Source organism: Carettochelys insculpta, chromosome 2 (genome assembly GCF_033958435.1).
Source record: "Carettochelys insculpta isolate YL-2023 chromosome 2, ASM3395843v1, whole genome shotgun sequence".
In the NCBI taxonomy this organism is placed as follows: domain Eukaryota; kingdom Metazoa; phylum Chordata; order Testudines; family Carettochelyidae; genus Carettochelys; species Carettochelys insculpta.
Genome location: NC_134138.1, coordinates 162039361 through 162064898, shown reverse-complemented (window position 1 = coordinate 162064898; position 25538 = coordinate 162039361). Strand labels below are relative to the sequence as shown.

The window sequence follows — 25538 nt, the reverse complement described above, 5'->3', positions numbered from 1 at the left end:
CAGCAATGATGCTGTAGTATAATCACCAATCCATATCATGGCTTCCTAATCTAGGCCAAGAGTAAGACAAACTCTGAGTGAGATCCTCACCCCCACCCCATTCTAGACCCTTTATTCCAGCTAAAACAGGCAGAGTGCTGTAAAAGGGATCAAGAAGATCTGAACAAGGCAGGGAAAGAGTTCACCCACTGCAGGCACAGCAGAAATGAGCAGGAAGGTCTGCATACAAGGCCTCTCTGTGACATTTTGTTATCAAAGCAGTCCCTTATTCACCACTATGATAGGGTTATGATATGCTCTGTACAAAATACACCTTGGGAGGTATCATTTTACATAAAAACATAAGAACGTCCATATTGGGTCAGACCAAAGGTCCACCTGGGTCAGACCAAAGGTCTGTCCTGTCTTCCGACAGTGACTAATGCCCCAGAGGGAATGAACAGAACAGGTAATCATCAAGTGATTCCCTCTCCTGTCGTCCATTTCCAACCTCTAACAAACAGATGCTGCGGATGCAACATTCCTACCCATCTTGCCTAATAGCCATTGATGGACCTACCCTCCATGAATTAATCTCTGTTTTTGAACCCTGTTAAAGTCTTAGTCTTTGCAACTTCTTCTGGCAAGGAGTTCCTCAGGCCTACTGCGCGCTGCATGAGGAAAAAGGCTTGATCTGCTCAACATTAATGTCCTTTTAAATGGACACGAGCAATCATTATATGCGAGGTGAGGAAGTACTGCTGCTTGTGTTACTGAAATTTGTTGTAAGCACTCACAACCAACCCTTCAAGTACAACAGCTGAGTAGCCAGACAGCATTAATGGTGCCTCAACATCCATCAAGCAAAGAATCCGCTACCCCAGAGACTTTTCAGAGAGACTATGTAGAGTATGAAGACAGGTTGACCAATGGGGACAGCCTGATCTCCACATCACAGCAAAGATCTTTCCAGGAAGCATAAAGAAAATATAAAAGACAAGTAGTGACATCATTACCTGGCTTCTCTTCCCCTCCACTCAATATGTGGAGGAACATGCGGAGCACAAAGACTTTGAACTCGAGGAAGGTGATCCCAGCTTTGAAAAAAGTCCCTGCCCTTGTATTGAGGATCTGTAACCTGCTTGTCCCATCCATCAGGGAGAGACAGCATTTGATTCAAATCCTGTTTAGTTTGTTGACCTTGGATGGTGAATTTATTTTGTTTCTTAAGTACCAACTTTGATCTCTATGCAAGCTACTTACCACTTAAAAACGCTCTTCTTTTAGATAATAAATGTGTTTATAGCTTATCTAAAATAGTGTGTTTTGGTTGAAGTGCTTGGAAAAAATCTCAGCTTGAGGTACAAGGACAGGCATCTGACAAAGTGGGTCTTTGCCCACGGAAGCTTATGCTCCAAAAAAAACTGTTAGTCTATAAGGTCCACAGGATTTCTCATTGTTCTAGCACTGGTTATATCCATAGAATGTTTTCATTGGTACTTGTACTGGGGGAACTTTGTGGTCAGGACAGACCAGGGGTCTGCAACCTGCAGCTTCGGAGATGCATGTGGCTCTTTAAGCACATCTTTGTGGCTCCTGATGCTATAATCGCAAAGTGAAAAAAAACCCCTCTGGATTGTTTTCAATAAATGGGACACTTCTAAAAGCCCAACAGTGGACAACTCATAGCTGAATAGAAACAATAGGTGATCTCGAAATATTGGATAAATCCCCTTTTAGTATTTGCAGTGCATTATGGGATACCGTACCAATGTTTTGATTGCATTGCTAACAAAAAGTCTTTTTCACATGTATTGCAGCTCTTGAATTACAGAGTTTTTATTGAATTAAAAAAAAATAGCTCTTCTTGCTATTTTGGCTGCCATCCCCTGGGACAGACCTTGCATCCTCGCAACGGCTCTTTAAACTCAAGAGCCCTGAGAGATAGCTTGCCAGATGGTTGAAGAAACTGCAGTGCTGTAATTTCACAATCACACGTAAGCCTGGTCATAAGCATGGCAACGCTTGTAGAATTTCATCAGCACCCAGAAAAAGCACCATTGGGAGACTAATTGCAAATCCTGCCTCAAAAGAGGAAAGCAACAAATCAGCTGCTCAAGGGAATAGGTGCCACACCCTTGCTCTAAATCACAGAAGTCCCCATGTTTTTGGCTCACTAACTGGAACATTGGGGATGGTGTTGTAGAAACAGACTGGAGAAAAAGTAAAACCTTCCTGAAGAGAGGATACCGATATCAGGAGTGTGTGTTACTGGAAAATCAATTTCCATGTGCAGCCACCCCAGTGTTTCCCCTACTTCCTCAACAACACCACGCTAAAAAGCTTTCTGGTACCAATGGGAAAGCTTGGAGTTTAAAGAGGAAATAGCACATAGGGTTGAGGAAAAAACAGCAGGTGATAGATTCAGATGCCATCTGGTTGTATTAAGAGTACTGAAAAGAGATTTTGAATTAACGGTTTTAAAACTCCTGGACATTTTTGAGGTTGCAAAAACCTTAGCCAGCCTAAAAGAGAGTTTTAACTGGATGAAATACAGGTAGGATGTGGAAAACTGATATAGGAAACATGACGTATTATAAAGAGGGGTCTCTTTAAAACTTAGGGATTCCCTGTGTGGGGAGAGGGGCAGTACCAGTGGAGTGAGATGACACTGATGGTCTTGGGAGCTTCACAGAGCCTGAGCTGTGCTACAAAATGGCCCCAACCTCACACACCAAGAAATTAAGATGTTGTAACAGTGGCAGAGGTCTTGGCAAATTCAAGGTCCAAGTTCAGTTACACACAGATCAAAAGAGAAATTCTGATTGCAAAGTATTTAGAACCACAGAACACTAGAATTGAAAGAAACCGCAAGAGGTCATTGAGTCCAGTCCCCTGCCCTCATGGCAGGATCAAGCACCATCTAGAACATCCCTGACAAATGTTTATCTAACCCGTTCTTAAATATCTTCAATGATGGAGATTCCACAACCTCCCTGGGCAATTTATTCCCATGTCTAACCACCCTGAGAGTTAAGAAGTTTTCCTTGATAACCAATCTAAACTCCTTTGCTCCAATTTAAACCCATTGCTTCTTGCCCTATCATCAGAGGTAAAGGAGAATAGTTTTAGGTACCTGAAAAGCTGCTATCATGTCCTCTCTCAGCTTCTCTTTTCCAAACTAACAACCCCAATTCTTTTGGTCTTTCCTCATAGGACAAGTTTTACAGACCTTTAAGCATTTTTGTTGCTCTCTTCTGGACCCTCTCCAATTTCTCCAAATCTTTCTTGAAATGTGGTGCCCAGAATTGGACACAACACTCCAGTGGAGGCTGAATCAGGCAGAGGAGATGAGAAAAATTATTTTGCACATCTTGCTCACAACACTCTTGTTAATGCATCCCAGAATCATGTTTGCTTTTTTCTCCTATAGCGTCACACTGTTGATTCATATTTAGTTTGTGATGCAGTATTTCCTGTAGCTGCCTTTCTGCAATACTCCTTCTTAGACAGGTACTTCCGATTTTGTACGTGTGAAATTGATTGCTCCTTCTCAGGTGGAGTACTTTGCATGTGTCCTCATTAAACTTCATCCTACTTACCTCAGACCATTTCCTCAGTTCATTCAGATCATTTTGAATTATAATTCTATCATCCAGAGCACTTGCAACACCTCCCAGCTTGGTATCACCTGCAAACTTTAGAGGTGTACTCTCTACACAATTATTTAAATTGTTGATGAAGGTACTGAACAGAACTAGTCACAAAACTGACCCTTGTGGAATGCTACTTCCAGAATGACTGTGAACCATTAATAACCATTCTTTGAGAACAGTGATCCACCTTATATTAGCCCCATGTAGATTATTTTTCCCTAGTTATGCAAGACTGTACCTAAGGCTTTACTAAAGTCTAGATATACCTTGTCTACCACTTCTCCCTTACCCACAAGGCTCATTATTCTATCGAAGAAAGCTATAAGACTGGCTTAACATGATTTATTCTTTACCAATCCATGTCGGCTGTTACCTATCATCTTATTATTTTCCAGATGTTTGCAGATGAGCTCCTGAATTATTTGCTCTATTATTTTTTCTGTCACAGAAACTAAGCTGACTGGTTTGTAGTTTCCTAGAATAATAGAATTCTAGGGATGGAAGGGACCTCAGGAGGTCACGTAGTGCAGCTCCCTGCCTAAAGCAGGATCAACCCCATCTAAATCATCCCAGCCATGGCTTTGTCAAGCTGGGACTTGAAAACCTTTAGGAAGATTCCACCACCTCTCTAGATCACACATTCTAGTCCTTCACCACCCTCCTGGTGAAAGTTTTTCCTAAGATAGAAACTTTATTGAATCAAAAAGTTGCCTCTGCCTCTGTAACTTCACACCATTGCTCTGCCATCTGTCACCATTGAAAACTGTCCCTCTCCATCCTCTTTAAACCCACCTTTCAGAAATGTGAAGACTGCTATAAAAATCACAGTCTTCTCTTGTGCAAACTAAATAAGTCTGAATCTCTCAGCTTCTCCTCATAGGTCATGGGCTCCAGACCCCTAATCATTTCCGTTGCCCTCTCCAGTGCATCCACATCCTTTCTATACTGGGGGGCCCAGAACTGGATGCAATACTCCAGATAAGAAACGGCACCACCCCTCCAGAGGGGCAGCAAGGGCACACACTACAAACCTGTGTTGTTTTTACTCCCCTTTTAGAGATGGGCACTATATTTGCCCTCTTCTAGGCTTCTGAAATCTCTCCTGACTTCCATAACGTTTTCAAAGATGACAGCTAATGGGTCAGATAGCTCCTACATCAGATCATTGAGTATTCTAGGATGCATTTCATCAGGCTCTGGTGATTTGAAGACATCTAACTTCTCTAAGTAATTTTAGTTTGTTCTTTTCCTATTTTAACTTCTAAGCCTACCCCATTTCCACTAGCATTAGTTAGGCATCCAGTCACCACTAACCTTGGTGCAAACTGAAGCAAAGTAGTAATTTCAGCACATTTGTGGGATTCTACACATTCAGGGGAATGGGAACTCAGCAATTTGATAGAAAGGTGAAAAAGGTTCACTAGGACCCTAGAGGTTCAGCTAGCCACCTTTGTAGAACAGTGGCAAAGGGGCTGGGGCCAGCATATTCCATTCCTTTTGACAGCTTACACAACAGCAGTCAGCAAGAAAACAAAGTAGGTCCCAGCACCTCTGACATTTGGGCATGAGATAAGTGGACCCTGCAAGCCTCTGACAGAGTGTCTCTGAAGGGAAACAAAGGGAGTTGAACTGTAGACTGTGTAGAAACCTTACAATCCAACACTAAAAATGTTCACACATCTGCTAAGTGAAAATGTTAGGTTAGCCTCTGACCAAACGAGCTCTGTTTGATGTCAAGTCATCTGTGCAAACATTAAAAAGAGGGAGCCTGGTTCCATAATCCTAGAAAAAAAGGGTAAAAACTCTAAGCTGGAGGGGTCTTGGAAGGAACCCTGTATGAAAATGACACAAATTAATGAAGAGGAGTACTGGATATAGCTGTGTTCTACCACTAAGGTGGTATCAGGGAGACAGAATCTCAGGTTGCTTGCCCGCTGAACTGGAAGATGTAGCTGTTGAAGCTGAAGGTGGAAGTGTTGTTACAGAGGTGAAAGCCCCATTCAAACAAAATTGGCAGGGTTCCCCCACATCACCAGCAAATGCCACAGAAATAATTGGCGTTTCTCAGGAGCTGGTTGAAGAGACACCAGAGACAGAAAAAACATAAAGAGAAAATTATTTTGTGTCGGTGATGTGAAGCTACCTTCACAGAAAGATGCTTCACATATGTAAATAGCTAGTCATTTATCCTCTCAAGTTTTAACTGTTCTCCTTTTTCGTTTTGGTGTGGGTTGTTCTGTGCTTTTTTTTTTTTAAGACCTCATCAGGACAATGAGTGAAGTTGAGGGGCATTGTTATGAACTGGTTGAAATTTACTTATGGCTTGAATTAACATGGCTTGAAATTATTAGGTGTGAAGTCACCCTTCAGTTAACATAGCTGTAAGCACAAGTCCTCCACTAAAACAGGTGTGCGTGTGTGTGTGTGTAAGGGAGACTGAGGTTGTGTCTACACTATGAGATCAAGTTTATTTTATTAAAAATCAGTTTCTTAATGCTGGGTTTTATCCATTCAATTTTGAGCATCCTCATCTTCCCACATGCTCCCCACAAATTGACCTATACTGCTGTCACACACATGTAGCTTAAACTGAGCTTAAGTCAAGTGCAGCTGCAATGTATTGTGGGAACCTATCCCACAGTTCCTTGAGCCCTGAAGCATTCTGCCCCCACAAGTAGATGTGGGTATACGATACTATCTTCCCACATTTCATTCCCCTCTTTCCCCTGCCATGTTAAGTATGTTTAAGTAGACATGGGTGCTACACTGAAGCTTGAATGAATCAGTAGTGGCCCAGGGCTCCTAAAAGACACTACGCTTTTGACAGCCATGAAAAGTGTGACCTCCCATGGAAGCCCTTTCAGGAACTTGAACCTGGATTTAGGCCTCCTACCAAAAAAGGCCCTTATGCTTAAGTAGATATGGTTGCTACACTGAAACTTGAATGATTCATCAAGCTAGAAGACCCCAGACTACAGTCAGGTTTGCACCTGGAAAAGAAGACCCTAAGGACAAGAATATATCCTGCTGCAAGGAAATTTGACAGCTGTGGTAAGTAGATAGCTAATACATTGCCTTCATGGAACCATGTATGGGTTGGGGTGGCTAAAAGAACACTGGCTACAGCCAGCCCCCCAAAATTGTTACTGCCAAAGGAAAAGTCCCTGGGGTGGCTAAAAGAACCCTTGCTAAAGCCAGCCCCCAGAAATCATGACCGCTGAGGGAGATGTCCCTTGGGTAGCTAAAAGACCCCCAGCTACAGCCAGCCCCTGAAAATTGTGACCACTGAGGGAGATGTTTCCTGGGCAACTAAAAGACTCCTGCTAAAGCCAGCCCCCCAAAATCGTGACTGCCGAGGCAGACATCCCCCGGACAGCTAAAAGATTCCCGGCTACAGCCAGGCCCCAAAAATCATGGCTGCCGAGGGACATGTTCTCTGGGTGGCTAAAAGAACCCCCGGCTACCGCCAGACCCCCAAAATCATGACCCTCACCACGTGCAAGCTGCCTGGCACCTTGTGCAGCACATTCTTTTATGACTTTGGGGTCAAACCACATGATGCAGCTGGGGGTGGGAATTTTTCAGACTGTTTGGAGCCTCTGGGGGCAGAGAAGGGAGAGGATGTGGGGGGTCAGGGCAACATGTAAACAGCTGAAAAGAAGTTTCTCATACTATCAGGCAAGCACGACCCCCACCCACAGCCTAGCTGACACATAGTACAGGGGACCAGCAGCTGGTGCCAGGCAGTGCAGAAAACAAGACAGCTAGTAAGGGTATACACAGAACCACAGACCCCACAACTGTGCTCCTAGCAAAGGAAAAAAGATTTTTCAGCCTCTCATGACCCTACAGCCATGGGCTTGCAGGAGCCGAATTGTAACGGTCTTCCTGTTGCCTAATTCCTCTGCAATTGCAAGCAGTGGAGATGTAAAGAGGCCAGAGGGGAGAACTGTGGTGCATTGTGGGACACATACAAGACACGTCTGGAGGCTAATGAATTTGATTTAAAGACAGGCTGCATCCTCACTACCCGTCATTAGGAATTTTATATTCAAATTGAATGCTACACCCGTCAGTTTACTACGATTTTAGGATTTTGATATCATGTCGATTTTAGTGGTCCACAAATCGATCAAGTAGGATTTACAGCGAGGGTGGGCACTTGGAAAAAGTGGGCTAACTGACTTAAAATCGATTCTATCTCATAGCATAGATCCAGCCTGAGACTGAATACACCCACTCTGGAGCATTTGGCTGATCGTTGTTTTGGGGAGATGTGTGTGGGAAGAGCGATCACACAGAAACTGAGAATAGAGAGGGAGAGTGAAAAAGGGAAAGGCAGTAAAGCCAAGCAGAGTATGATCCTGGGAAAACCTAGATAAAGTTTTGGGGCTTGGTGTGTAACAAGTCTTGGGGCTGTAAGCTAATAAGTTGCTCTTGTTCTTCTTGTTCTTCTGCATTTACAGATACAGGACTTTGTATATTCCTTGCAAATAAATAAGATTGCATCAAAGAAAATACCAGATTTGATGCTGTCCTCTATTTGGCTGTCTTCTGATACTATTTAAAGGGGACTCACTTTAAACCAGTGGTGGGCAAGCTGTGGCCCATTTGTGACCCACAAGACTTTTTTTTTTAAAAAAACAAAACAAAACAAAACATTGCCCACCCACAGTATTGACAGATTCGATTCGTGTAGCTTTTCCCTACTGGTTTTACTAGAGTGACATGCATGTAAAGCCAGGGCATGTGAAGCAAGGTGCATGCTGACTGCACACAACTTTGACCATCAGAGCCATGTGCTCACGCTGCATCCAGTCAAAGTGCTGCTGTGTGTCAATCGGCACATCCTGCATATTTTAGGTATGCAAGTGCAGTTAGCAAAACTAACCTGTTCTGGAAGGTCATCTTGCTTATGACAATCTTGAAGCCCAGTGAGATGAAGGAGGGCCACTCATTTGGCCCACTCAGTAGCCTCAGTTGCCCATCACTGTTTATAACGGTAGTTATTTATTAATTTATACCCTTAATGGAGGGGTGATCATCCGATTGTGGCACTTGACATAAATGTGTGCTCCCAAGCAGCTTGTTTCTCCTATTTAAGTTCACATAAGCAATACAAGCAATCGACACTGTCCTGATCGTTCCCCTCATTTATCCACAGGCTGTAGAATGAAGACTCCAAGTCTCAAGTCCATGGATTTGCCTTTACAAGGGCTTCAAGGAATATCTCCTTCAGGAAAGACCTCAAGGAATGAACCACTTACAATTCAGTCTGTGACTGAAATTAAAATAAAATCAGATAAACTGATACTTTAAAAAAGATGTATTTAACTTCAAAATTATATGGAAAAAATCTATGTTCTGAGCTAAGATTCATGAAGTCATTTCAAGTATAATAGTCATGGATTGAAAAAAGAAATAAAAACACCACCTTTGTTTATCTGGGCATCAGTTCTTTGGTAGGGCCAAGCTTGCTTCCCTTGATGTCAACAGGAGTGGAACTGGACCATTCAAAGTGTCCTATTCTAAGAAGTGGTTACATTCAGTAGCCGCTTTTTGCGTGACGTAATCAGAATAAGGTCTGCTGACACTAGTTAATGAAGTTTTATTCATGTTAGCACTTAAAAACCAACATAACTAGGACAGGAGAGACAGACTGTTTGTTTGTTTGCTTGTTTTAAATACAAAGTACTAGTTACACTTGTGCAAATCCGCTGAAAGCAATGGGGTCACAGAAAACTATTTGAAGAGAATGGGCTTGCAGAGGTCCATGTTTTGACCTTGGAACGTGTGTTGCCAGTGATATGGGAGAAGGGAAAAACCCAACCTGACTCTTGGATTCCACACTGAGCATATTTAACACGTCAACAACAAATATACAACCTCATGACATTGTTTCTACTGTCACTTTTCAAAGCATGACTGCACTTCAAGTGTTCCTTTGGACTGGGTAAGCCACAGTGAAAGGAGAAAGCCTAAAGAGTTGAAGGTCCAATAATAACTTTAAGTTATAAATTCCTTTTACATTTCTTCCCAGATGTATTTTCCTGAACGTGTCAGGGAAAAGCACTCATTAAACTTCAGTAAAAGCATCCTTCATTCTCCTTCACCCTGGTCCATATTCACCTGTACTCTTTAGCTACTTTGCATTGTTCTGGAACAAAGCAATGCAAATAGTTGTTCCAGAGAACATGGCCCTTTGGCTTTTTTGCTTTTCACAAGAATCTGGCACAAAATTGAAAATCCCATCAAATCCTGGGCTTATCCTGTAGTGTCCATCCTAAAATATCAACAACAGCCTGCATTCTAAAAACACACACAAAGCATTCCAGAGCTGAATGGGAAATTACAAGTGAGGTGCAGCACTAATGTCTATGCATGATACTCACTGAAGGGCCAGGCTCACCAGAAGGTCCAGGTTTCCCATCTTTCCCTGGTGATCCAGGAGGTCCTGCATTTGAACCAGGTTTTCCTGGAGCACCTGGTAATCCTGGTGGGCCCGGTGGCCCAGGGAGACCCTGGAGAAATTAGAAATTCTCTTAGAAAATATTGTCACTTGTTTTCATCCCTGCCCAGGCCCAGTTCATGCAGCATTCTTGAAGCAAACTGGCATTTTTCAATAGAATCCATAAAAACCTCTATACCACTGACTGTTGGTAAACACTTCCCTTTCTTGTCATTAAAGGTCAATCCAACTTCCATTGATTCTCCCCACTCTCCCTAAACAGGGCCACAGGATATCACTTCTGCCTTGCTCTGGGAGGTATGCTTCTACTATTACCTTTCAATTGCAACCACGGAAGACAATTGAAAATGAAAGTCTTGTGTATTTACTTCGTGTAAGACACTCAAGGATACTTCAGTGATCAACACGGTCTTTATACCTAAGCACATATCTTAGATAGAAGCCAAGCGGACTTATTCATTTCAAAGGGAGCAGGATTATTACTACTAGTAGTATTACCATAGCACCAAGGAACCCGAGTCAAGGACATGTTAAATACATTGTGTTAGGTGCTGTACAAACACAACAGGCAGTCCTGCTCCACAGAACTGGCCTCATTAGCACAAGGTCATTACATTGCAGAAAATGAATGATCCATGGAAGGAATAAGTTACATTCATAGACAAAAAATATAAATTTGAGACTTCATCTTTCTTAAATATAAGTTAATCTTTAATGCTTTACCTTTTTTTTTTAAACTGATCTTGAATATTAACAGAGAAAGGTTATGGAGAATTTCAAAAATTAGGGGCTTGAACCTTCATGCTTAACATTATGCATGTGAAAAGTCCCATGGATGGGACATTGGACTGAGGATAAGTTATTCAGCACCTTGTCAAAGTGAGCCCTAGAAGAACAATTCTGAACTGGACTGAGAGATGGATAAGATGCCAGTGAAGATGCTGCAGGACAGGGGCTACACTATGTGATCGGGCTTCCTGGTCTTCCTGAAGTTTAGAAAACAGAAATTTGGAAAGATTTTTAAAACTGAACATTTCAATACAGATGACAGACCCATCTCATAAGTGTGTAGTAGGTCCTCTTTCTGGCTGGCTACAATGAGCAACACAATACCTTTGTATTCAGACTGGTTCACCTTTGACCTTTTAACTACCAGGTCTTTCTGTGTGTAATATTTTCCCCTCATATATTGTGTTTCTGGAAGAGTTTCTGTATTTTATTATTCAGAACTTCAGAAGGAGCAAAGTAAGGCTTTATTTGGTTGATTGTTTAGAGGTAGTTGGGGAAAAATAGCTCAAGGTCAACCAAAACTGTGAACTTCCACTTTGCTATCAAGGGGAAGTTTGAGTTGATGATTCATCCCAAAGCAGACATACGTATTGTGCTCTGTGCTATATAAAACACACAGTAAACCAGTCTCTGCTCTGTGGAGAAATTTATAATCTAAACAAATAATCAAGACAAGGTGGGAGGGATACAAAGGAACTGAGAGATGAAGAAAGAGAAGACCACAGGGTGAGCCAGGAATAAAATTGAAGCTTCCTGATTCTGAACCCAGCACCTTGTTACTATATTGCACTGAGTCTCAAAAAATTCACAACCCCTGCGAAGTACCAGCACGAGGCTAAAAACCCCTTTTAATCATACTTAGATCACTTAAAGTGTGCTTAATTGAGGTTCAGGAAGTAAATAGGATGAATTCCATCTAATGACAGTAGTGTCAGAAACATGAGTCAAAGGGAACATTTTAAATAGGGCATCAGCCTTTGACGAAATTAATGCAAAGAAAGTATGATTCATACATTTCAAGTCATAAGAGTGGCCACACCTGGTCAGACCAAAAGTCTACCTAGCCCAGTAACCTGTCTTCCAGCAGTGGCACAGGTGCCCCAGAGGGAATGAACAGAACAGGTAATCACTAAATGATCTTATGTCCAGAAGGAATATCAAAAGACAAGAATTAGAAGAGAACTCAGGAGGTAATCTAGCCCAACTCCCTGTTCAAAGCAGGACCAAACCCAGCTAAATCATCCCAGGTGAAGCTTTGTCAAGCTTGGCCTTAAAAAAAACTAAGGATGGAGATTCCACCACCTCCCTAGCTAACCCATTCCAGTGCTTCACCACCCTTCCAGTGAAATATTTTTTTTGTAATATCCAAGCACCCTTCCCACTGTAGCTTCAGACCACTGCTCCTTGTTCTGTCATCTGCCACCACTGAGAACAGCCTCGCTGCATTCTCTTTGGAATGCCCCTTCAGGTATTTGGAGTCTGCTACCAAACTCACCCCATCTCTTCTCTCCGGTAGACTAAATAAGCCCAATTCCTTCAGCCCCTCCTCATAAGTCATGTGCCCCAGTGCCTAATAACTTTTCTTTCCAATTTGTCCACATTCTTTCCGTAATGGGGAAGGGGGCAAATCTGAAGGCAGATGTGGCCTGACCAGTGCCATATAGAAGGAAATAATCACTCCCCTCAATCTGATGGCAGTGTTCGTACTAATGCAGCCCAACATGCCTTTAGCCTTCTTGGCTTCAAGGGCCCACACATCCAGCTTCTTGTCTACTGCACTCCCAGGTCCTTTTCTGCAGAATTGCCACTTAGCCTGTCAGCCCCCAGCCTGTAGCCATGCATGGGATTCTTCCCTTGTAAGTGCAGGACTCTGCACTTGTCCTCATTGACTCTTCTCAGGTTTCTTTTGGTCTAATCCTCTAATTCTCCAAACACTGTCCCTGACCACCTTTTTGTTACCTTTTTGTATCATGTCTGTAGAAACCCTTCTTGTTATCTTTCATATCCTTTGTTAGTTGCAGCTCCAATTGTGCTTTGGCCTTCCCGATTATATCCCTGCACGCTCAAGCAATATTTTTATACTCCTCCCTAGCCATCTGTCCAAGTTTCCACTTCTCGTAAATTCATTGTGTTTAATCTCACTGAAGACTTCGCTGTTAAGCCAAGCCGGTTGCCTGTCAAAAACCTCTGTGGGAAATCTCTCCAGGCAAACTCTCGCTGTCCGCTTGTTTTCTGTTCACCACTCCCTCAGGTTACAACTGGCTGCTTTTCATAAGGCTAGAGGCTCAAAGCAGCCACCCAGCTCATAAAAGAACCTTTATGGTCATCTCATCTGCCCTCCTGCAAATCACAGGCCATTGTACTGGCAATCTCTTCTGCCAGCCCATAATGTTTGTTTGAGCTACAGCATATCTTTTAAGAAACACCTCCAGTTTTGATTTAATAAAAGCACAGCGCTAGTCTTGGTCCTTACAAGGGTTTACATTCAGACAGAACACAGACGGGACAGTCAAAGCCAATGGATGCAATTAGTGTGAATTAACGGCTCCTTATAGTTGTGAACCATATTCATGGACTAGGGTCCTAAAGCTGAAGCAAGCATCCTCTCTTCTTCACCAGCTTCTATTCATCTCAAAATCAAATGTAAAAAGGGACATCCTTAAAAACAAACAAAAATTTCTCCATGATTTCTTCACCCACCTCATACTAACAGCTTTGTCTCCCTCTCTACCACCAATGGCATGCTCCCAACCTAAGCCTCCTCTGTTCCCACCTCAAATGCATCATGATTACAGGAAAGTACCAGTGGCAGCTGTGTTTTTAACTTGCGGCTGCTATATTTTTCTGAACTTCTCTTTTGCTTTCAACATAGCTTCCAACTCACTTTTTCTTTTAAAATCTGACTAACGCTTCTTCTTCTCTTTGGCTCAAATAAATTCTTCTTGCAAAGCTTTTTGTGATGCTTTATAGTGAGGAAATAGGATCCTATATAAATAAAAATATGTTTGGCATTGTGTAACCATACAATCCTTGATTCATAATTATTCAAAGGTTCTGATCATTTTAAATACTGATAAGGGACAAATTTAGCAGCAAACATCAGTACTTACTTACCCTTAAAATCTCATAGTCTCTGCCAAGGTCACCCGACCCAGATCCTTCAGGTTCCGGTCTACTCTGAAGACAAGAGAATTCATTTAAAAATGTTGTTTCTAACGGAGAGATGGAAGGCTGATACATAAAAATACTATTTCTGTTTCATTGTTAAGCTCACTATGGGTGGCATTTTAGTAGCAGAAAGTTGCCTATGAAAAAATATATTAAGCTCTCACTGACAGTAGGCATGTCTAAATGTAGAATAGTAACAGAGAGTAAGCCGTGCTAGTCTATACACTATCAAAACAAAAAGCAGTCAAGTTGCACTTTAAAGACTAGCAAAATAGTTTATTTTGCTAGTCTTTAAAGTGCTACTTGACTGCTTTATGTCTACATGTACTGTCAGTATTTTAATTAGATGCTTTGGATGAGTTTTGTACCAGTTAACTGTATGAGTTATTCAGTTCTGTATTTACCTACAAGTACAGTTCTACTGCTTTGATACCCAGAAGTTACATCTTTATGTAAGACCACTGGAAACATGATAGAATAAATACTTACATTTAGTTTTTCGTTTCTGAAAATAACTGTCACACTTGGATATCCCCTTCTCTAGATCTATAGCAACTAGCTACTCACTTCCTGCTAAGGGCCTACGAGTCAGAAGTCATAGGAGGGAGATTCCTTTGTGGGGAGCTGCAGATGCATTGTTGTCAACAGAAATTAAAGAAAAATTATTTATAATGCTATTTATTTAAAACAACATTTGGAATCTGAGCCATGATATGATGGACGAAGAGGCTGTTTTGGTCCGATATGTGCATTTGTTGTGATAAATACAGGAATCCAATCACTTTCAGCTTTCATCCAGGGCACTGACAGCTATACTGAAGATCATGCTCAGATTCCCAGAACCCTATATTTTTAAAGAGCAAAGCTTTCTGAAAAAAATTCAGTTTCCCCCCCAAGTGAAATTTTCCATGCTTGGTCTCATGAAGATGACATTTTAGCGTTTCAGACGGGTATCAGTGTCAGTCTGTTTTAGCAAAAACAATGAGGAGTCTGATAGCACCTTCAAGGCCAACAAATTCATCAGGGTATAAGCTTTCATGGGCTGGAGCCCACTTCATCTGATGCATGAAGTGGAATCTTCAGTTTGGCAGGGATATCTATGCACATGCAAAGATTGGAGTGTCACATTACTGTGCGGAGGACCCTTGCTAATGAGGCCAATTCAAATCAGGAGGGATGTGGCCTACTCCCAGCAGTTAATAAGAAGAGGAGACTACCAAAAGGGGTGAAATTACTTTTTGTGGAGAGAGGCTCTATTCAGGCCCATTTCCCCACCTTTGTATCTGTGTAAATCTACCCTAAAGTGAAGATTCCACATCATATAGCTGATGAAGTGGGCTCCAGCCCATGAAAGCTTATGCCCAAATAAATTTTAAAGTGGTTCAAAAGAAATTTAGTCATCTATTTTTTGGATAATGACTGTTTGAGGTATCAGAAATCTAAGGCTTTCTTCAGCCAAACTGTACAAACATTAAAAATGAATAGGGGCTATTAGCAATTGCAATATTAGGTTCACCTGTGAAAACAATTTCTACTACATTTAAAATTATGGAATTTATGGGACTATGAACAATGTCCTTTCATCATACTGAAGTCAGTTGTGTAGGTGATTGTTCGCTGTACATTCACTCTGGAGTGCTATAGCTATGTCAACTTTTGACTATGGCTACGTTTATGCTTCTGCTTATGTTGGTATAATGTATCTCACTCACAAGTGTAAATAAACCACCCTCCTGAGCAATATAAGGCTATGTCTTCATCTAGCAGGGACATGCAAAATTGAACTGTCTGGGGCTGGCAGTCAACCCCTGTACTCCTCAATATTGTGCGGCATAAGCTTCTCTTGTTGATCTCCCTCAGTGGAAGATGGCCAAGTAAGTCGATTTTACTACATAATTGTTGTAGCTAGTATTGCATGTCCACAACCAACCATAAGGGCTAGAGTAGACCTGGCCTAAATTACAGACATAAGTGCCGGTGTGCACAGAGCTTCTCCTGCCAATATAACGCCTGCTGCTTTTAGAAGTGGTTTAATTATACCAACAGGAGAGCTGTCTCCCACCAACATAAAGAATCTTCTCCAGACATGCTGTAGCTGCATGCTGTATGTGTGGATAAGTCCTATGAGTAGTGGATCTGCAAGCTAGGAATTACAAATCTTATCAGCTCCCTCCCTACTATACTTCTCCTTCCCCTGGCTATGTAAGATGAAAGACTGTGATTGGACATTGTTTGGAATTGGTAGCAGTAGCTGTACATGGCTAGTTAGGAACTGCAACGAAACAGGCTACAGAAGCCACAGGGCAAGCCAGGAGTTGCAGAGACTAGATGTAGAAAGAACTCTCCAGAAACTATAATGAAGATCAGTGTGTGGAACAGGCTAGGGATCAACAATGCTTGAACGTTTGTGGAAGTGTTGGTGGTGGGGAAGGCCACAGCAGCCCCTGGTGGGAGAAAGGTATAACTACAGCATCTCCCCAGCAGAGTCTGTTATTCTGCTGCGGGGAAAAAAAAAAATCTTCAGGGGACATGAATTCTGCTCTTTTGTTAAAAAGTGAGGGACTTATCCCCCAGTCCCTTCTGTCCAAGGACCGTGAGGTCCAGACATCACAACTGGGTGCTCGGTTCTGTGGGTCTTAGAGAGGGAGTAGCAGCTGCCAGTGCAGAGGGTCCCCAATAAGGGACATTAACTGAGCCTGACCTGGAAACCTGTAAGTTTCTATTTGCTTGAATAGAGACTGGGTTGGAGAGGGCACCCACGCATTAGGCCTGAAGAGGCCCGGTTGTTAACTGGACTGCCTCAGGGTCCCTAACAAGAAGAATTAATGTTCATTTTGAATTATAACTATTTAAGCCTCTGTACCTGGGACATTTGCGACATTTCCCTTTCCTGACAGCCCTAGTAAAATACCCGTTCATTTAACCAGGTGTATGAATAAGTTAGTGGGACCTACTAGGCCTATTACTTCCCAGGCTTGGCTGATGAAACACCTACAGTGATCGCCTCTAAATCATGATACACCTGATTTGCTACTGGCACCCTAGGAACTTGATGTACATGAGCAGTGAGCATCCTCAATATTTAGGAGTGAGCTGTGGTAGTGCACATTGAAATCAAGTCAGTAGAAAGCTAAGCTTTAACCACTTTTAAAAATAAATTATATAATAATTTTCATATGCTGTGTTTTTGTAGCCAAGTCAGTTCGAGGATATTAAAGAGAGAAGGTGGATGAGGTAATATGTTTTATTGAACGAGTTCTATTGGTGAGAGAGAAGCTTTCAAACTTACACAGAGCTCTTCTTCAGGTCTGGGAAATGTACTGGGACTATCACAACTAACTACGTGATGGAACAGATTGTTTACTATAAGTAACTAACACATATTTCCAAGAACCATTCAAGATGAAGTTGCCAGTTAACACACCTTCAATCATACAGAGAAAAAGGAGGTGGGAGGGTGGAATTAGCGGTTTATAGATTGCTGGAATAAACTATAAATTCAGTGTCGCTGTTCAGATCATGACTATTAGTGCCTAGCAGTGTTATGAATTTAAGCTCCCAGCCTTGTATTTTGACCATGTTATACAAGTAAGATGACTAGGTGGTGAGTGTGAAAAATCAGGATGGTGTTGGAAGGTTACAGGTACATATATAAGACAAAGCCCCCAATAGTGGGTTTGTCCCTATATAGAATCAGGATATCTGGTCATCCTCTATGTAAGTTTCCTTTGAAGATGAGGACTGAGAGTCAGGTATAGAGTGGTGGCTTTGTGAAGTGATATATTTGTCTTAGTCCTCTATACAAGAACATAGGGATAGGTTTCACCCAGATAGTTATTGGGGTATTTAGTGCACTGAATGAGGCGCATAACATATTGCGTTGGGCATCTGTCGGAGCCAGAGGTCTTGAAAGGTGTGTTGTGGGACAGGGGGTTGATCATTATAGCAATAGACGTAGGTCTGCAAGTTTTGCATCTGTTGTTCTGGCAGGATCTGGTGCCACTGGTATGTGGGAAACTTACTTCTGATAATGAGCTTGGAGAGATTGGGTGGTGTTTGAAAGCCACAAGAGAGGGTTCGTGGCTGTTCCTTTGCTTTGAACAAAATGTTTGTTATGAATGGAAAATTAGGGGTTTGGATGAAATGGAGGAGCTTGGTGACATGTATGGGGTGGATATCTGAGGATTGCCCCTTGTCTTGTTGATATTTGAGTCAGGCAGCAACGCTCTCATTATGAAGGATGCTTGTATATAGGGAGGTGATGTCTATGGTGGCAAAGGTTTTGTTATGAGGCATATTGTTAAAGTTGCAGAGGAACTGGAGGAAGCTAGTTGTGTCCTGGAGGAAGCGGGCCCTTTGTGTGGTGAGTGGTTTAAGGATGGCTGCTAAGATGTCCTGCTAAGGACAATCCAGGGAACTATAGACCAGTCAGACTTACTTCAGTAACCGGAAAAATAATGGAGGGAATCCTCAAGGAATCCATTTTGAAGCACTTAGAAGAGGGGAATTGATCAAGAGTAGTCAACATGGATTCACCAACGGCAAGTCATGCCTGACCAATGTGATTAGCTTCTATGATGAGGTAACTGGGCCTGTGGACATGGGGAAGTCAATGGATGTGATATACCATGACTTTAGCAAAGCTTTTGATACTGTTTCTCACAACATTCTAGCCCATAAATTAAGAAAGTATGGTTTGGATACATGGACTGTAAGATGGATAGAAAGCTGGCTAGATGGTCAGGCCCGGGTGCCTCAATGTCTGGTTGGCACTCGGTTTTAAGCAGAGTGTCCCAAGGATTGGTTCTAGGGCCAGTATTGTTCAACGTCTTTATTAGTGATCTGGATGAGGGGATGATTGCATCCTCAGCAAATTTGTGGATAACACTAAGCTAGTGGGAGAGGTAGGGAAGTTGGAGGGTAGGCAAAGGGTCCAGAGTTACCTAGATAAATTGGAGGATTGAGCCAAAAGAAATTTGATGAGGTTCAACAAGGAGAAGTGCAGAGTTCTGCACTTGGGATGGAAGAATCCCAAGCACTGATACAGGCTGGGGACCGACTTGCTAAGTAGCAGTGCAGCAGAAAAGAACCAGGGGATTACAGTGAATGAGAGGCTGGATATAAGTCAACGGTGTGACCTTGTAGCTAAGAAGGCTAAATGTTGTATTGGGGTGCATTAGGAGAAGCATTTCCCACAGATCTAGAGAAGTTATTATTTCCCTCTGTTCAGCACTGGTGAGACTGCATCTGCAGTATTGCATCCAGTTGTGGGCTCCCCAGTATAGGAAGGATGTGGGTGCACTGGAGTGGGTTCAGCGGAGGCAACAAAAATGATTAGGAGGCTGGAGCACATGACGTTTAAGAGGAGGCTGAGTTTAGTTTGTAGAAGAGTGAGGGGCAATTTAATAGTCTTCAACTTCCTGAAGCAGGGGCTCTAAAGACGATGGAGAGAGGCTGTTCTCAGTAGCGATGGATGGCAGAACAAGGAACAACGGTCTGAAGTTACAGAAGGGAGATGTAGGTTGGATAATAGGAAAAAACTATTTCACCAGGAGAATGGTGAAGCACTAGAATGCTTTACCGAGAGAGGTGGTGGAACCTTCATCACTAGAGGTTTTTAATTTTGACAAAGTCCTGGCTGGGATGATTTAGTTATGGTTGATCCTGCTTTAGGCAGGGGGCTGGACTAGATGATCTCCTAAGGTCCCTTCCAGCCCTATGATTTTAAGAGTCCTAGTATTTCTTCAGTTCGAGCACTGTGGTCAGATATGATGGGTCTCTGCCTGGGTTCCCTTGTTTGTGTATCTTGAGAAGCATGTAGAAGGCTCCTGGTTTGGACTTTTGTAGGATGAGGTCGTAGAGTTTCTTTTGAAGTTGTTTGGGGGAGGATCTGATAAAATCCTTAAATTATTAGACAAATTGTTGTACGAGATCTTAAATGAGTTCTTGCAGAAGGTGGTGTTGGAGAGTTGTTGGTTGGCCTTGTTAATGCAGTCATCGCAGTTGAGGACTATAAAGGATAGCTCAGTAGTTAGATCATTGGTCTTGTACACCTTTGTGAGGTCAATACTTGAGGAGGTCTTTCAAGGGTTAGGGCAGGTAAGAATTAAAAAAAAAGTCTGTCAGGGATGGTAACAGGTCCTGCTGGATGTTAGATTTCAATGACTACATAGATGTCCCTTCAGTAGTAGAGAAAATATTATGTTTGTTAAGGAGTACACATTCCATTTTTTCCTGAAACATTTAACACGATCAAGAGTGTAGTCTCAATCATTGTGGAGTTTCTAGTCACATTATTCTTTGTCCTTATGGATGTCAGTGGAACACAGTAATTGTGGTGGGTATCATCATTGTGGTGAAAGAATTCTTTGATGAAGAGCTGGCAGAAAAATTCGTCTGGTTCTCTGTGCATCAATATGGTATCATGTTCTGTGATGGAGCAGAAGTTTGTACCTTGGAAAGCACAGATAATTCAGCTTTGGTTACAGGTATTCTTGACATATTATTGTTGTCAGGATGTTGTGAAGTGTCCATTTGGTGAGTCCTGGTGCCATGGTTTCTCCCACAGGCAGTGTTCTGTTGGCTGGGGAACTGTTGGAGCCATTTTTTATTTTTAGGAGAGAGAACCAGATTCAATGCAGAAATAAAACCCTCCGACTGCACTGCTGTAGCTGTCAACTAACACTCCATACTTGAACCCATACTCATTAAACAATTAAAACCCGTGGTCATTGGGGACCACATTCTCAAAGAAAACTTTCCTGAACCCCTTCTTCTGATTGTCAAACAATCTTCCAGTCACTCAGAGATCAACATCAGAAGCAACTGCCTCACAGATCAGGCCACACCAACTCAAAATAGCACCAGATTCTCCCAGAAAAGTAGATGAAAAACCTGCAGCCCAATCTCCAACGCTATAATGATCTACATCCCCCATAACATGCCTTTCAAGATTCCTGGATCCTACATGTGCCTAATACATGTGGTGTGCCTTATCTAGTGCACTAGATGCTCCAACAACAATGACATGGGTGAAACCAGACAACCACTGTATTCTTAAATAAGCTTTCTCACACAAAAATGACAAAGGACAAAAAGAAAAAAACACTTCTTACGAAGCAATCACTCTTTAACCAAACTGTCAGTCCTCATCCTAAAGGAAACCTGGATAACATGTTCAAAAGACAAGCCTGGGAGCTTACGTTTATAACTTTGCTAGACACTAAAGATCATGGTTTGGATAGACGCATAGGATTTATGCCTCATTATAACAATCTGTAACCACTTACGTGCCCTCCTATCTTTCTTTTTTAATTCCTTCCCCTCTAATTACTGGAGAGGTGTTAACTGGCAACTTCATCTCAAATGGACCTTTGAAGTATGTAACTAAGTATTCTAAACAAACATAAGAACATAAGAACATAAGAATGGCCATACTGGGTCAGACCAAAGGTCCATCTAGCCCAGCATCCCATCTGCCGACGGTGGCCAATGCCAGGTGCCCCAGAGAAGGAGAACAGAAGACAATAATCAAGTGATTTATCTCCTGCCATCCATCTCCTGCCCTTGTTCTGAAGGCTAGGGCACCATACTTTATCCCTGGCTAATAGCCATTTATGGACCTAACCTGCAAAAATTTATCAAGCTCTTTTTTAAACCCTAATAGAGTCCTGGCCTCCTCGGGCAAGGAGTTCCACAGGTTGACTGTGCGCTGTGTGAAGAAAAATTTCCTTTTATTAGTTTTGAACCTACTACCCGTCAATTTCATTTGGTGTCCCCTAGTTCTCGTATTATGGGAAAAGGTAAATAATTTTTCTATATTTACTTTCTCCACACCATTCATGATTTTATATACCTCTATCATATCACCCCTCAATCGCCTCTTTTCCAAACTGAAAAGTCCCAGTCTCTCTAGCCTCTCCCCATATGGGACCCTTTCCAAGCCCCTAATCATCTTAGTCACCCTTTTCTGAACCTTTTCTAATGCCAATATATCTTTTTTGAGGTGAGGAGACCACATCTGCACGCAGTACTCAAGATGTGGGCGTACCATAGTTTTATATAGGGGAAGTATGATATCTTTTGTCTTATTATCGATCCCTTTTTTAATAATTCCTAACATCCTATTTGCCTTACTAACTGCCGCTGCACACTGCGTGGATGTCTTCAGAGAACTATCCACTATAACTCCAAGATCCCTTTCCTGATCTGTCGTAGCTAAATTTGACCCCATCATGTAGTACGTGTAATTTGGGTTATTTTTTCCAACATGCATTACCTTACACTTACCCACATTAAATTTCATTTGCCATTTTGCTGCCCAATCACTCAGTTTGCTGAGATCTTTTTGTAGTTCTTCACAATCCCTTTTGCTTTTGACTGTCCTGAACAACTTGGTGTCATCTGCAAACTTTGCCACCTCACTGCTTACCTCATTTTCTAGATCATTGAAACTATTCCACCTTTCATTTAGTAGTGACACTGAGTAAATTTCCCAGATCTGAGGAAGAGCTCTGGGAGGCTCAAAAGCTCCTCTCTCTCACCAACAGAAGTTGGTCCAACAAAAGATATTGCCTCACCCAACTTTTGACTCTGATATAAATGCTGATGTTGATATAATGGCAAACTCACAATTTAAATGCTCAAAAGTCAGGGAGGTGGGGAACAGATTCTAGGTCTACTCCAGCCTCTTCGAACTTCACCCCAGCAAAAAAATGGCCAGGGAGATATTTTAGCAGGTCAAGGGATGGTCTTGTTGAAATAGCATACATATGGCACCCTATTTGCTGAGGCCAATATTGGGGAAAAGGGGTGGCCTGGGGCTTCAGTATGCCCTAGTGATTCCCAGCAGCATTTGAGGACACAGCTGTCAGCAGCTGGGATCTGTTAAAGAAACTCTCAGTCTACTCTGTCTGATGCCAGAGAAATGAGCTGGTATGCAGCAGGACCAAAAGTATTTAACAGCAAATATAAGTGAATGTCATAATAGCCTTGTGTGAGGGCATGGGAGGAATGAGTAATTCAAAGTTTATAACGTCAAATACGGGTGTCTTCTGAGAGTGGCTCATTCATATTTTCTTCTAATTATTGTGTCTCAGATCTTTGGAAATGCTTTTGCAAAAGAATGTGTGTGCATTTGTCACTTCCAATTTAGGCCTGCAATGGGTATGTCAGGCCTAAGTGACTCATGTGTAAATGAATTTGCTTTACTGTATATAAGCTTTTTGGCTATTTATATGTATTGGCTACAAGGCTATTTGCCCAGACTGCACATCCTCATTAAGTTTTCCCTCACGCTATTCTAAAGCACAAGACAAACACTGGTAAATGTCAGAGAGCCCCACAAACTCACAAGTCCTCTGAATGGAACAGATGGACCAGGTGGGCCTGGAAGTCCCGGCAGCCCCACACCAGGTTCACCCTAGAAGAACAACAAATGTGAAGCAGAGAATATTTCAGACCAATGTTTCAAGACATTGCATTTGCATCTATATTTTATAAGCTTATAGAAACAAAAACAAAAGACTATTGTTTAAATGCTAGAAAAGGATGTGAATTTTACTCATGTTTGAAATCATCATTAATTAAAACAAAATAAAACAAAACTACTCAGAATGAACAAAGCACTGGGGAACATACTTTAGGAAATAACCCTGCATCGGGAGAGAAATGATATTGGGAAAAGAGCTTTTCCATGTCTAGCTTCTCAAACAAATTTAAAATTATGCTAACAGTTCCAGTAGTGAGACAGGGGGTTAATTCTTTATCAGAGGTATACTTCAGCATAAATTTTGTTCTTTATGCAAATCATATGCAAAAAAGGAGACAGCTCCCTTCTCAACATTACTACTGCCCTCTATAAACTTCCTGAAAAAAGCAATGAGACGTTCTGTGGCATCTTATAAACTAACAGATGTATTGGAGCATAAGCTTTCATGGATAAAAAAAACACTTTGTCAGATGGTCTTTGCCCATGAATCTGTTAGTCTATGAGGTGCCCCAGGACTTCTTGTGTTTGTGGCTACAGACTAATATGGCCACCCCTCTAATACACTTTCTGAACCAGTCTTATGATTTATCCAATGTACTTTTCCCCACTGGCCACACAGCAGTAGGTAAAAGTAAAACAGTCTTTAGCATTTCTGCTCCTGACTTCTATGACCTGATCCTCTCCATCCTTTCAAACACTGCCCCACCCCTTCCCTGAGGTCCATTCATAGTACAACTGCTAATCTCCGCTTCCTGCCCCATTATGATCATATTAGAACTTCCATCCTTCTACTGGTTCCATCTTCTTCACAGCTTCAGCTATAAATTGAAAGCTTTCACAATATATCGTTCCTCACTTCTCCACTTTTGCCCCATACTTCACATGAGTAGGCATGAGCAGGGTTGGGGCCTTGAATTGTGAACTCTTTGAGGGAGATCAAGATGTCTTCATTAGTGTTTGAAAAACATCATGATATAACAACTGAGTATCACAGAATCCTGATTGAAGCAGTCAATTTAAATGTTAATACTTGAGGTACAGTTTTTAGGCCAAATATACGCTCTCCATTTATGTCAGCCGTGAAAGTCTCTAACATACCTTGCATGTGACTGCAGGTCAGACACTTGCCTTTTCCTGGTGTTTACATACCAGACAGATTTGCCCACCAAAAACACTCAGGTAGATGGAAGCACGTCTTTGCCCATGAAAGCTTATGCTCCAAAATATCTATTAGTCTATAAAGTGCCAAGAGACTTCTTCTTGTTCACTTTGAAACTCAAATTCACTCAGACTGAGCTTGACTTTGGAATTTGTTGCATTAACAAACCCAAGCCCTTAATCCCTATTAGCTCAAGTACATGGGTAGAGGGTCCGACATGAACTTGTCCTTACAAGCTATCTGTTATTGCTGATGAATCTGCATACATGTAAGGGAAGCTGACTGTCTCTCTCCCTGTTTCCCAGGTCCTGGGAGGTGCATCTTAAATGTCTAATAATAAAATCTAGCTCCTATCTCACCTTTTCAGCAGTAGATCTCAAAGCCCTCTACAACGAAGGTCAGTATCATTATCCCCCTCTTGACAGATGGGAAAATGAAGGCTCAGAGCAGGGAAAGTGCCTTGCCCAAGGACACCAGCAGACCAACAGCAAAGCTGGGAATAGACACCCAGGTCTTCTTTACCATTGCTCTACTAAGCCACATTGTCTTTCATGACATAATGAGTTGTATGCCCATTTCTCTGAGGTTTGTTTGTTTGTTTGTTTTGTGTTTTTTTAAATGGGGAGGTTACAGACGGTGGGCCCCGGTCCACCCATTCTGAGTCTTTCATGCTACAGGATGTGATCTGCCTCTATATTCTGCAGCAGGAGAAGCTATAACGTTCCTGCTATCAGCAAGTACTCTTCAAGAACCTGTCACAGCAGACAAATGTCCCATAATCCCAGAGAGCCGAGCCCTAGTTTTCTGTGCTTTTCTTTAACTGTTCTG

At 42.1% G+C, this 25538-nt stretch overlaps 1 protein-coding gene across 3 annotated transcripts in view; it reads right to left on the bottom strand.

Moving 5' to 3' along the window:
* The window catches only part of COL15A1 (collagen type XV alpha 1 chain), a 242956-nt gene that overhangs the window by 89255 nt on the left and 128163 nt on the right, over window positions 1-25538 (bottom strand). For all 3 annotated transcript variants that reach the window (XM_074987940.1, XM_074987942.1, XM_074987941.1), the window contains 3 exons: window positions 23414-23482; window positions 14008-14070; window positions 10028-10156 (listed from right to left, as the gene is read on the bottom strand). In XM_074987940.1, coding sequence (XP_074844041.1) covers window positions 10028-10156; window positions 14008-14070; window positions 23414-23482 — 261 coding nt within the window. The remainder of the gene's footprint in view (window positions 1-10027; window positions 10157-14007; window positions 14071-23413; window positions 23483-25538) is intronic.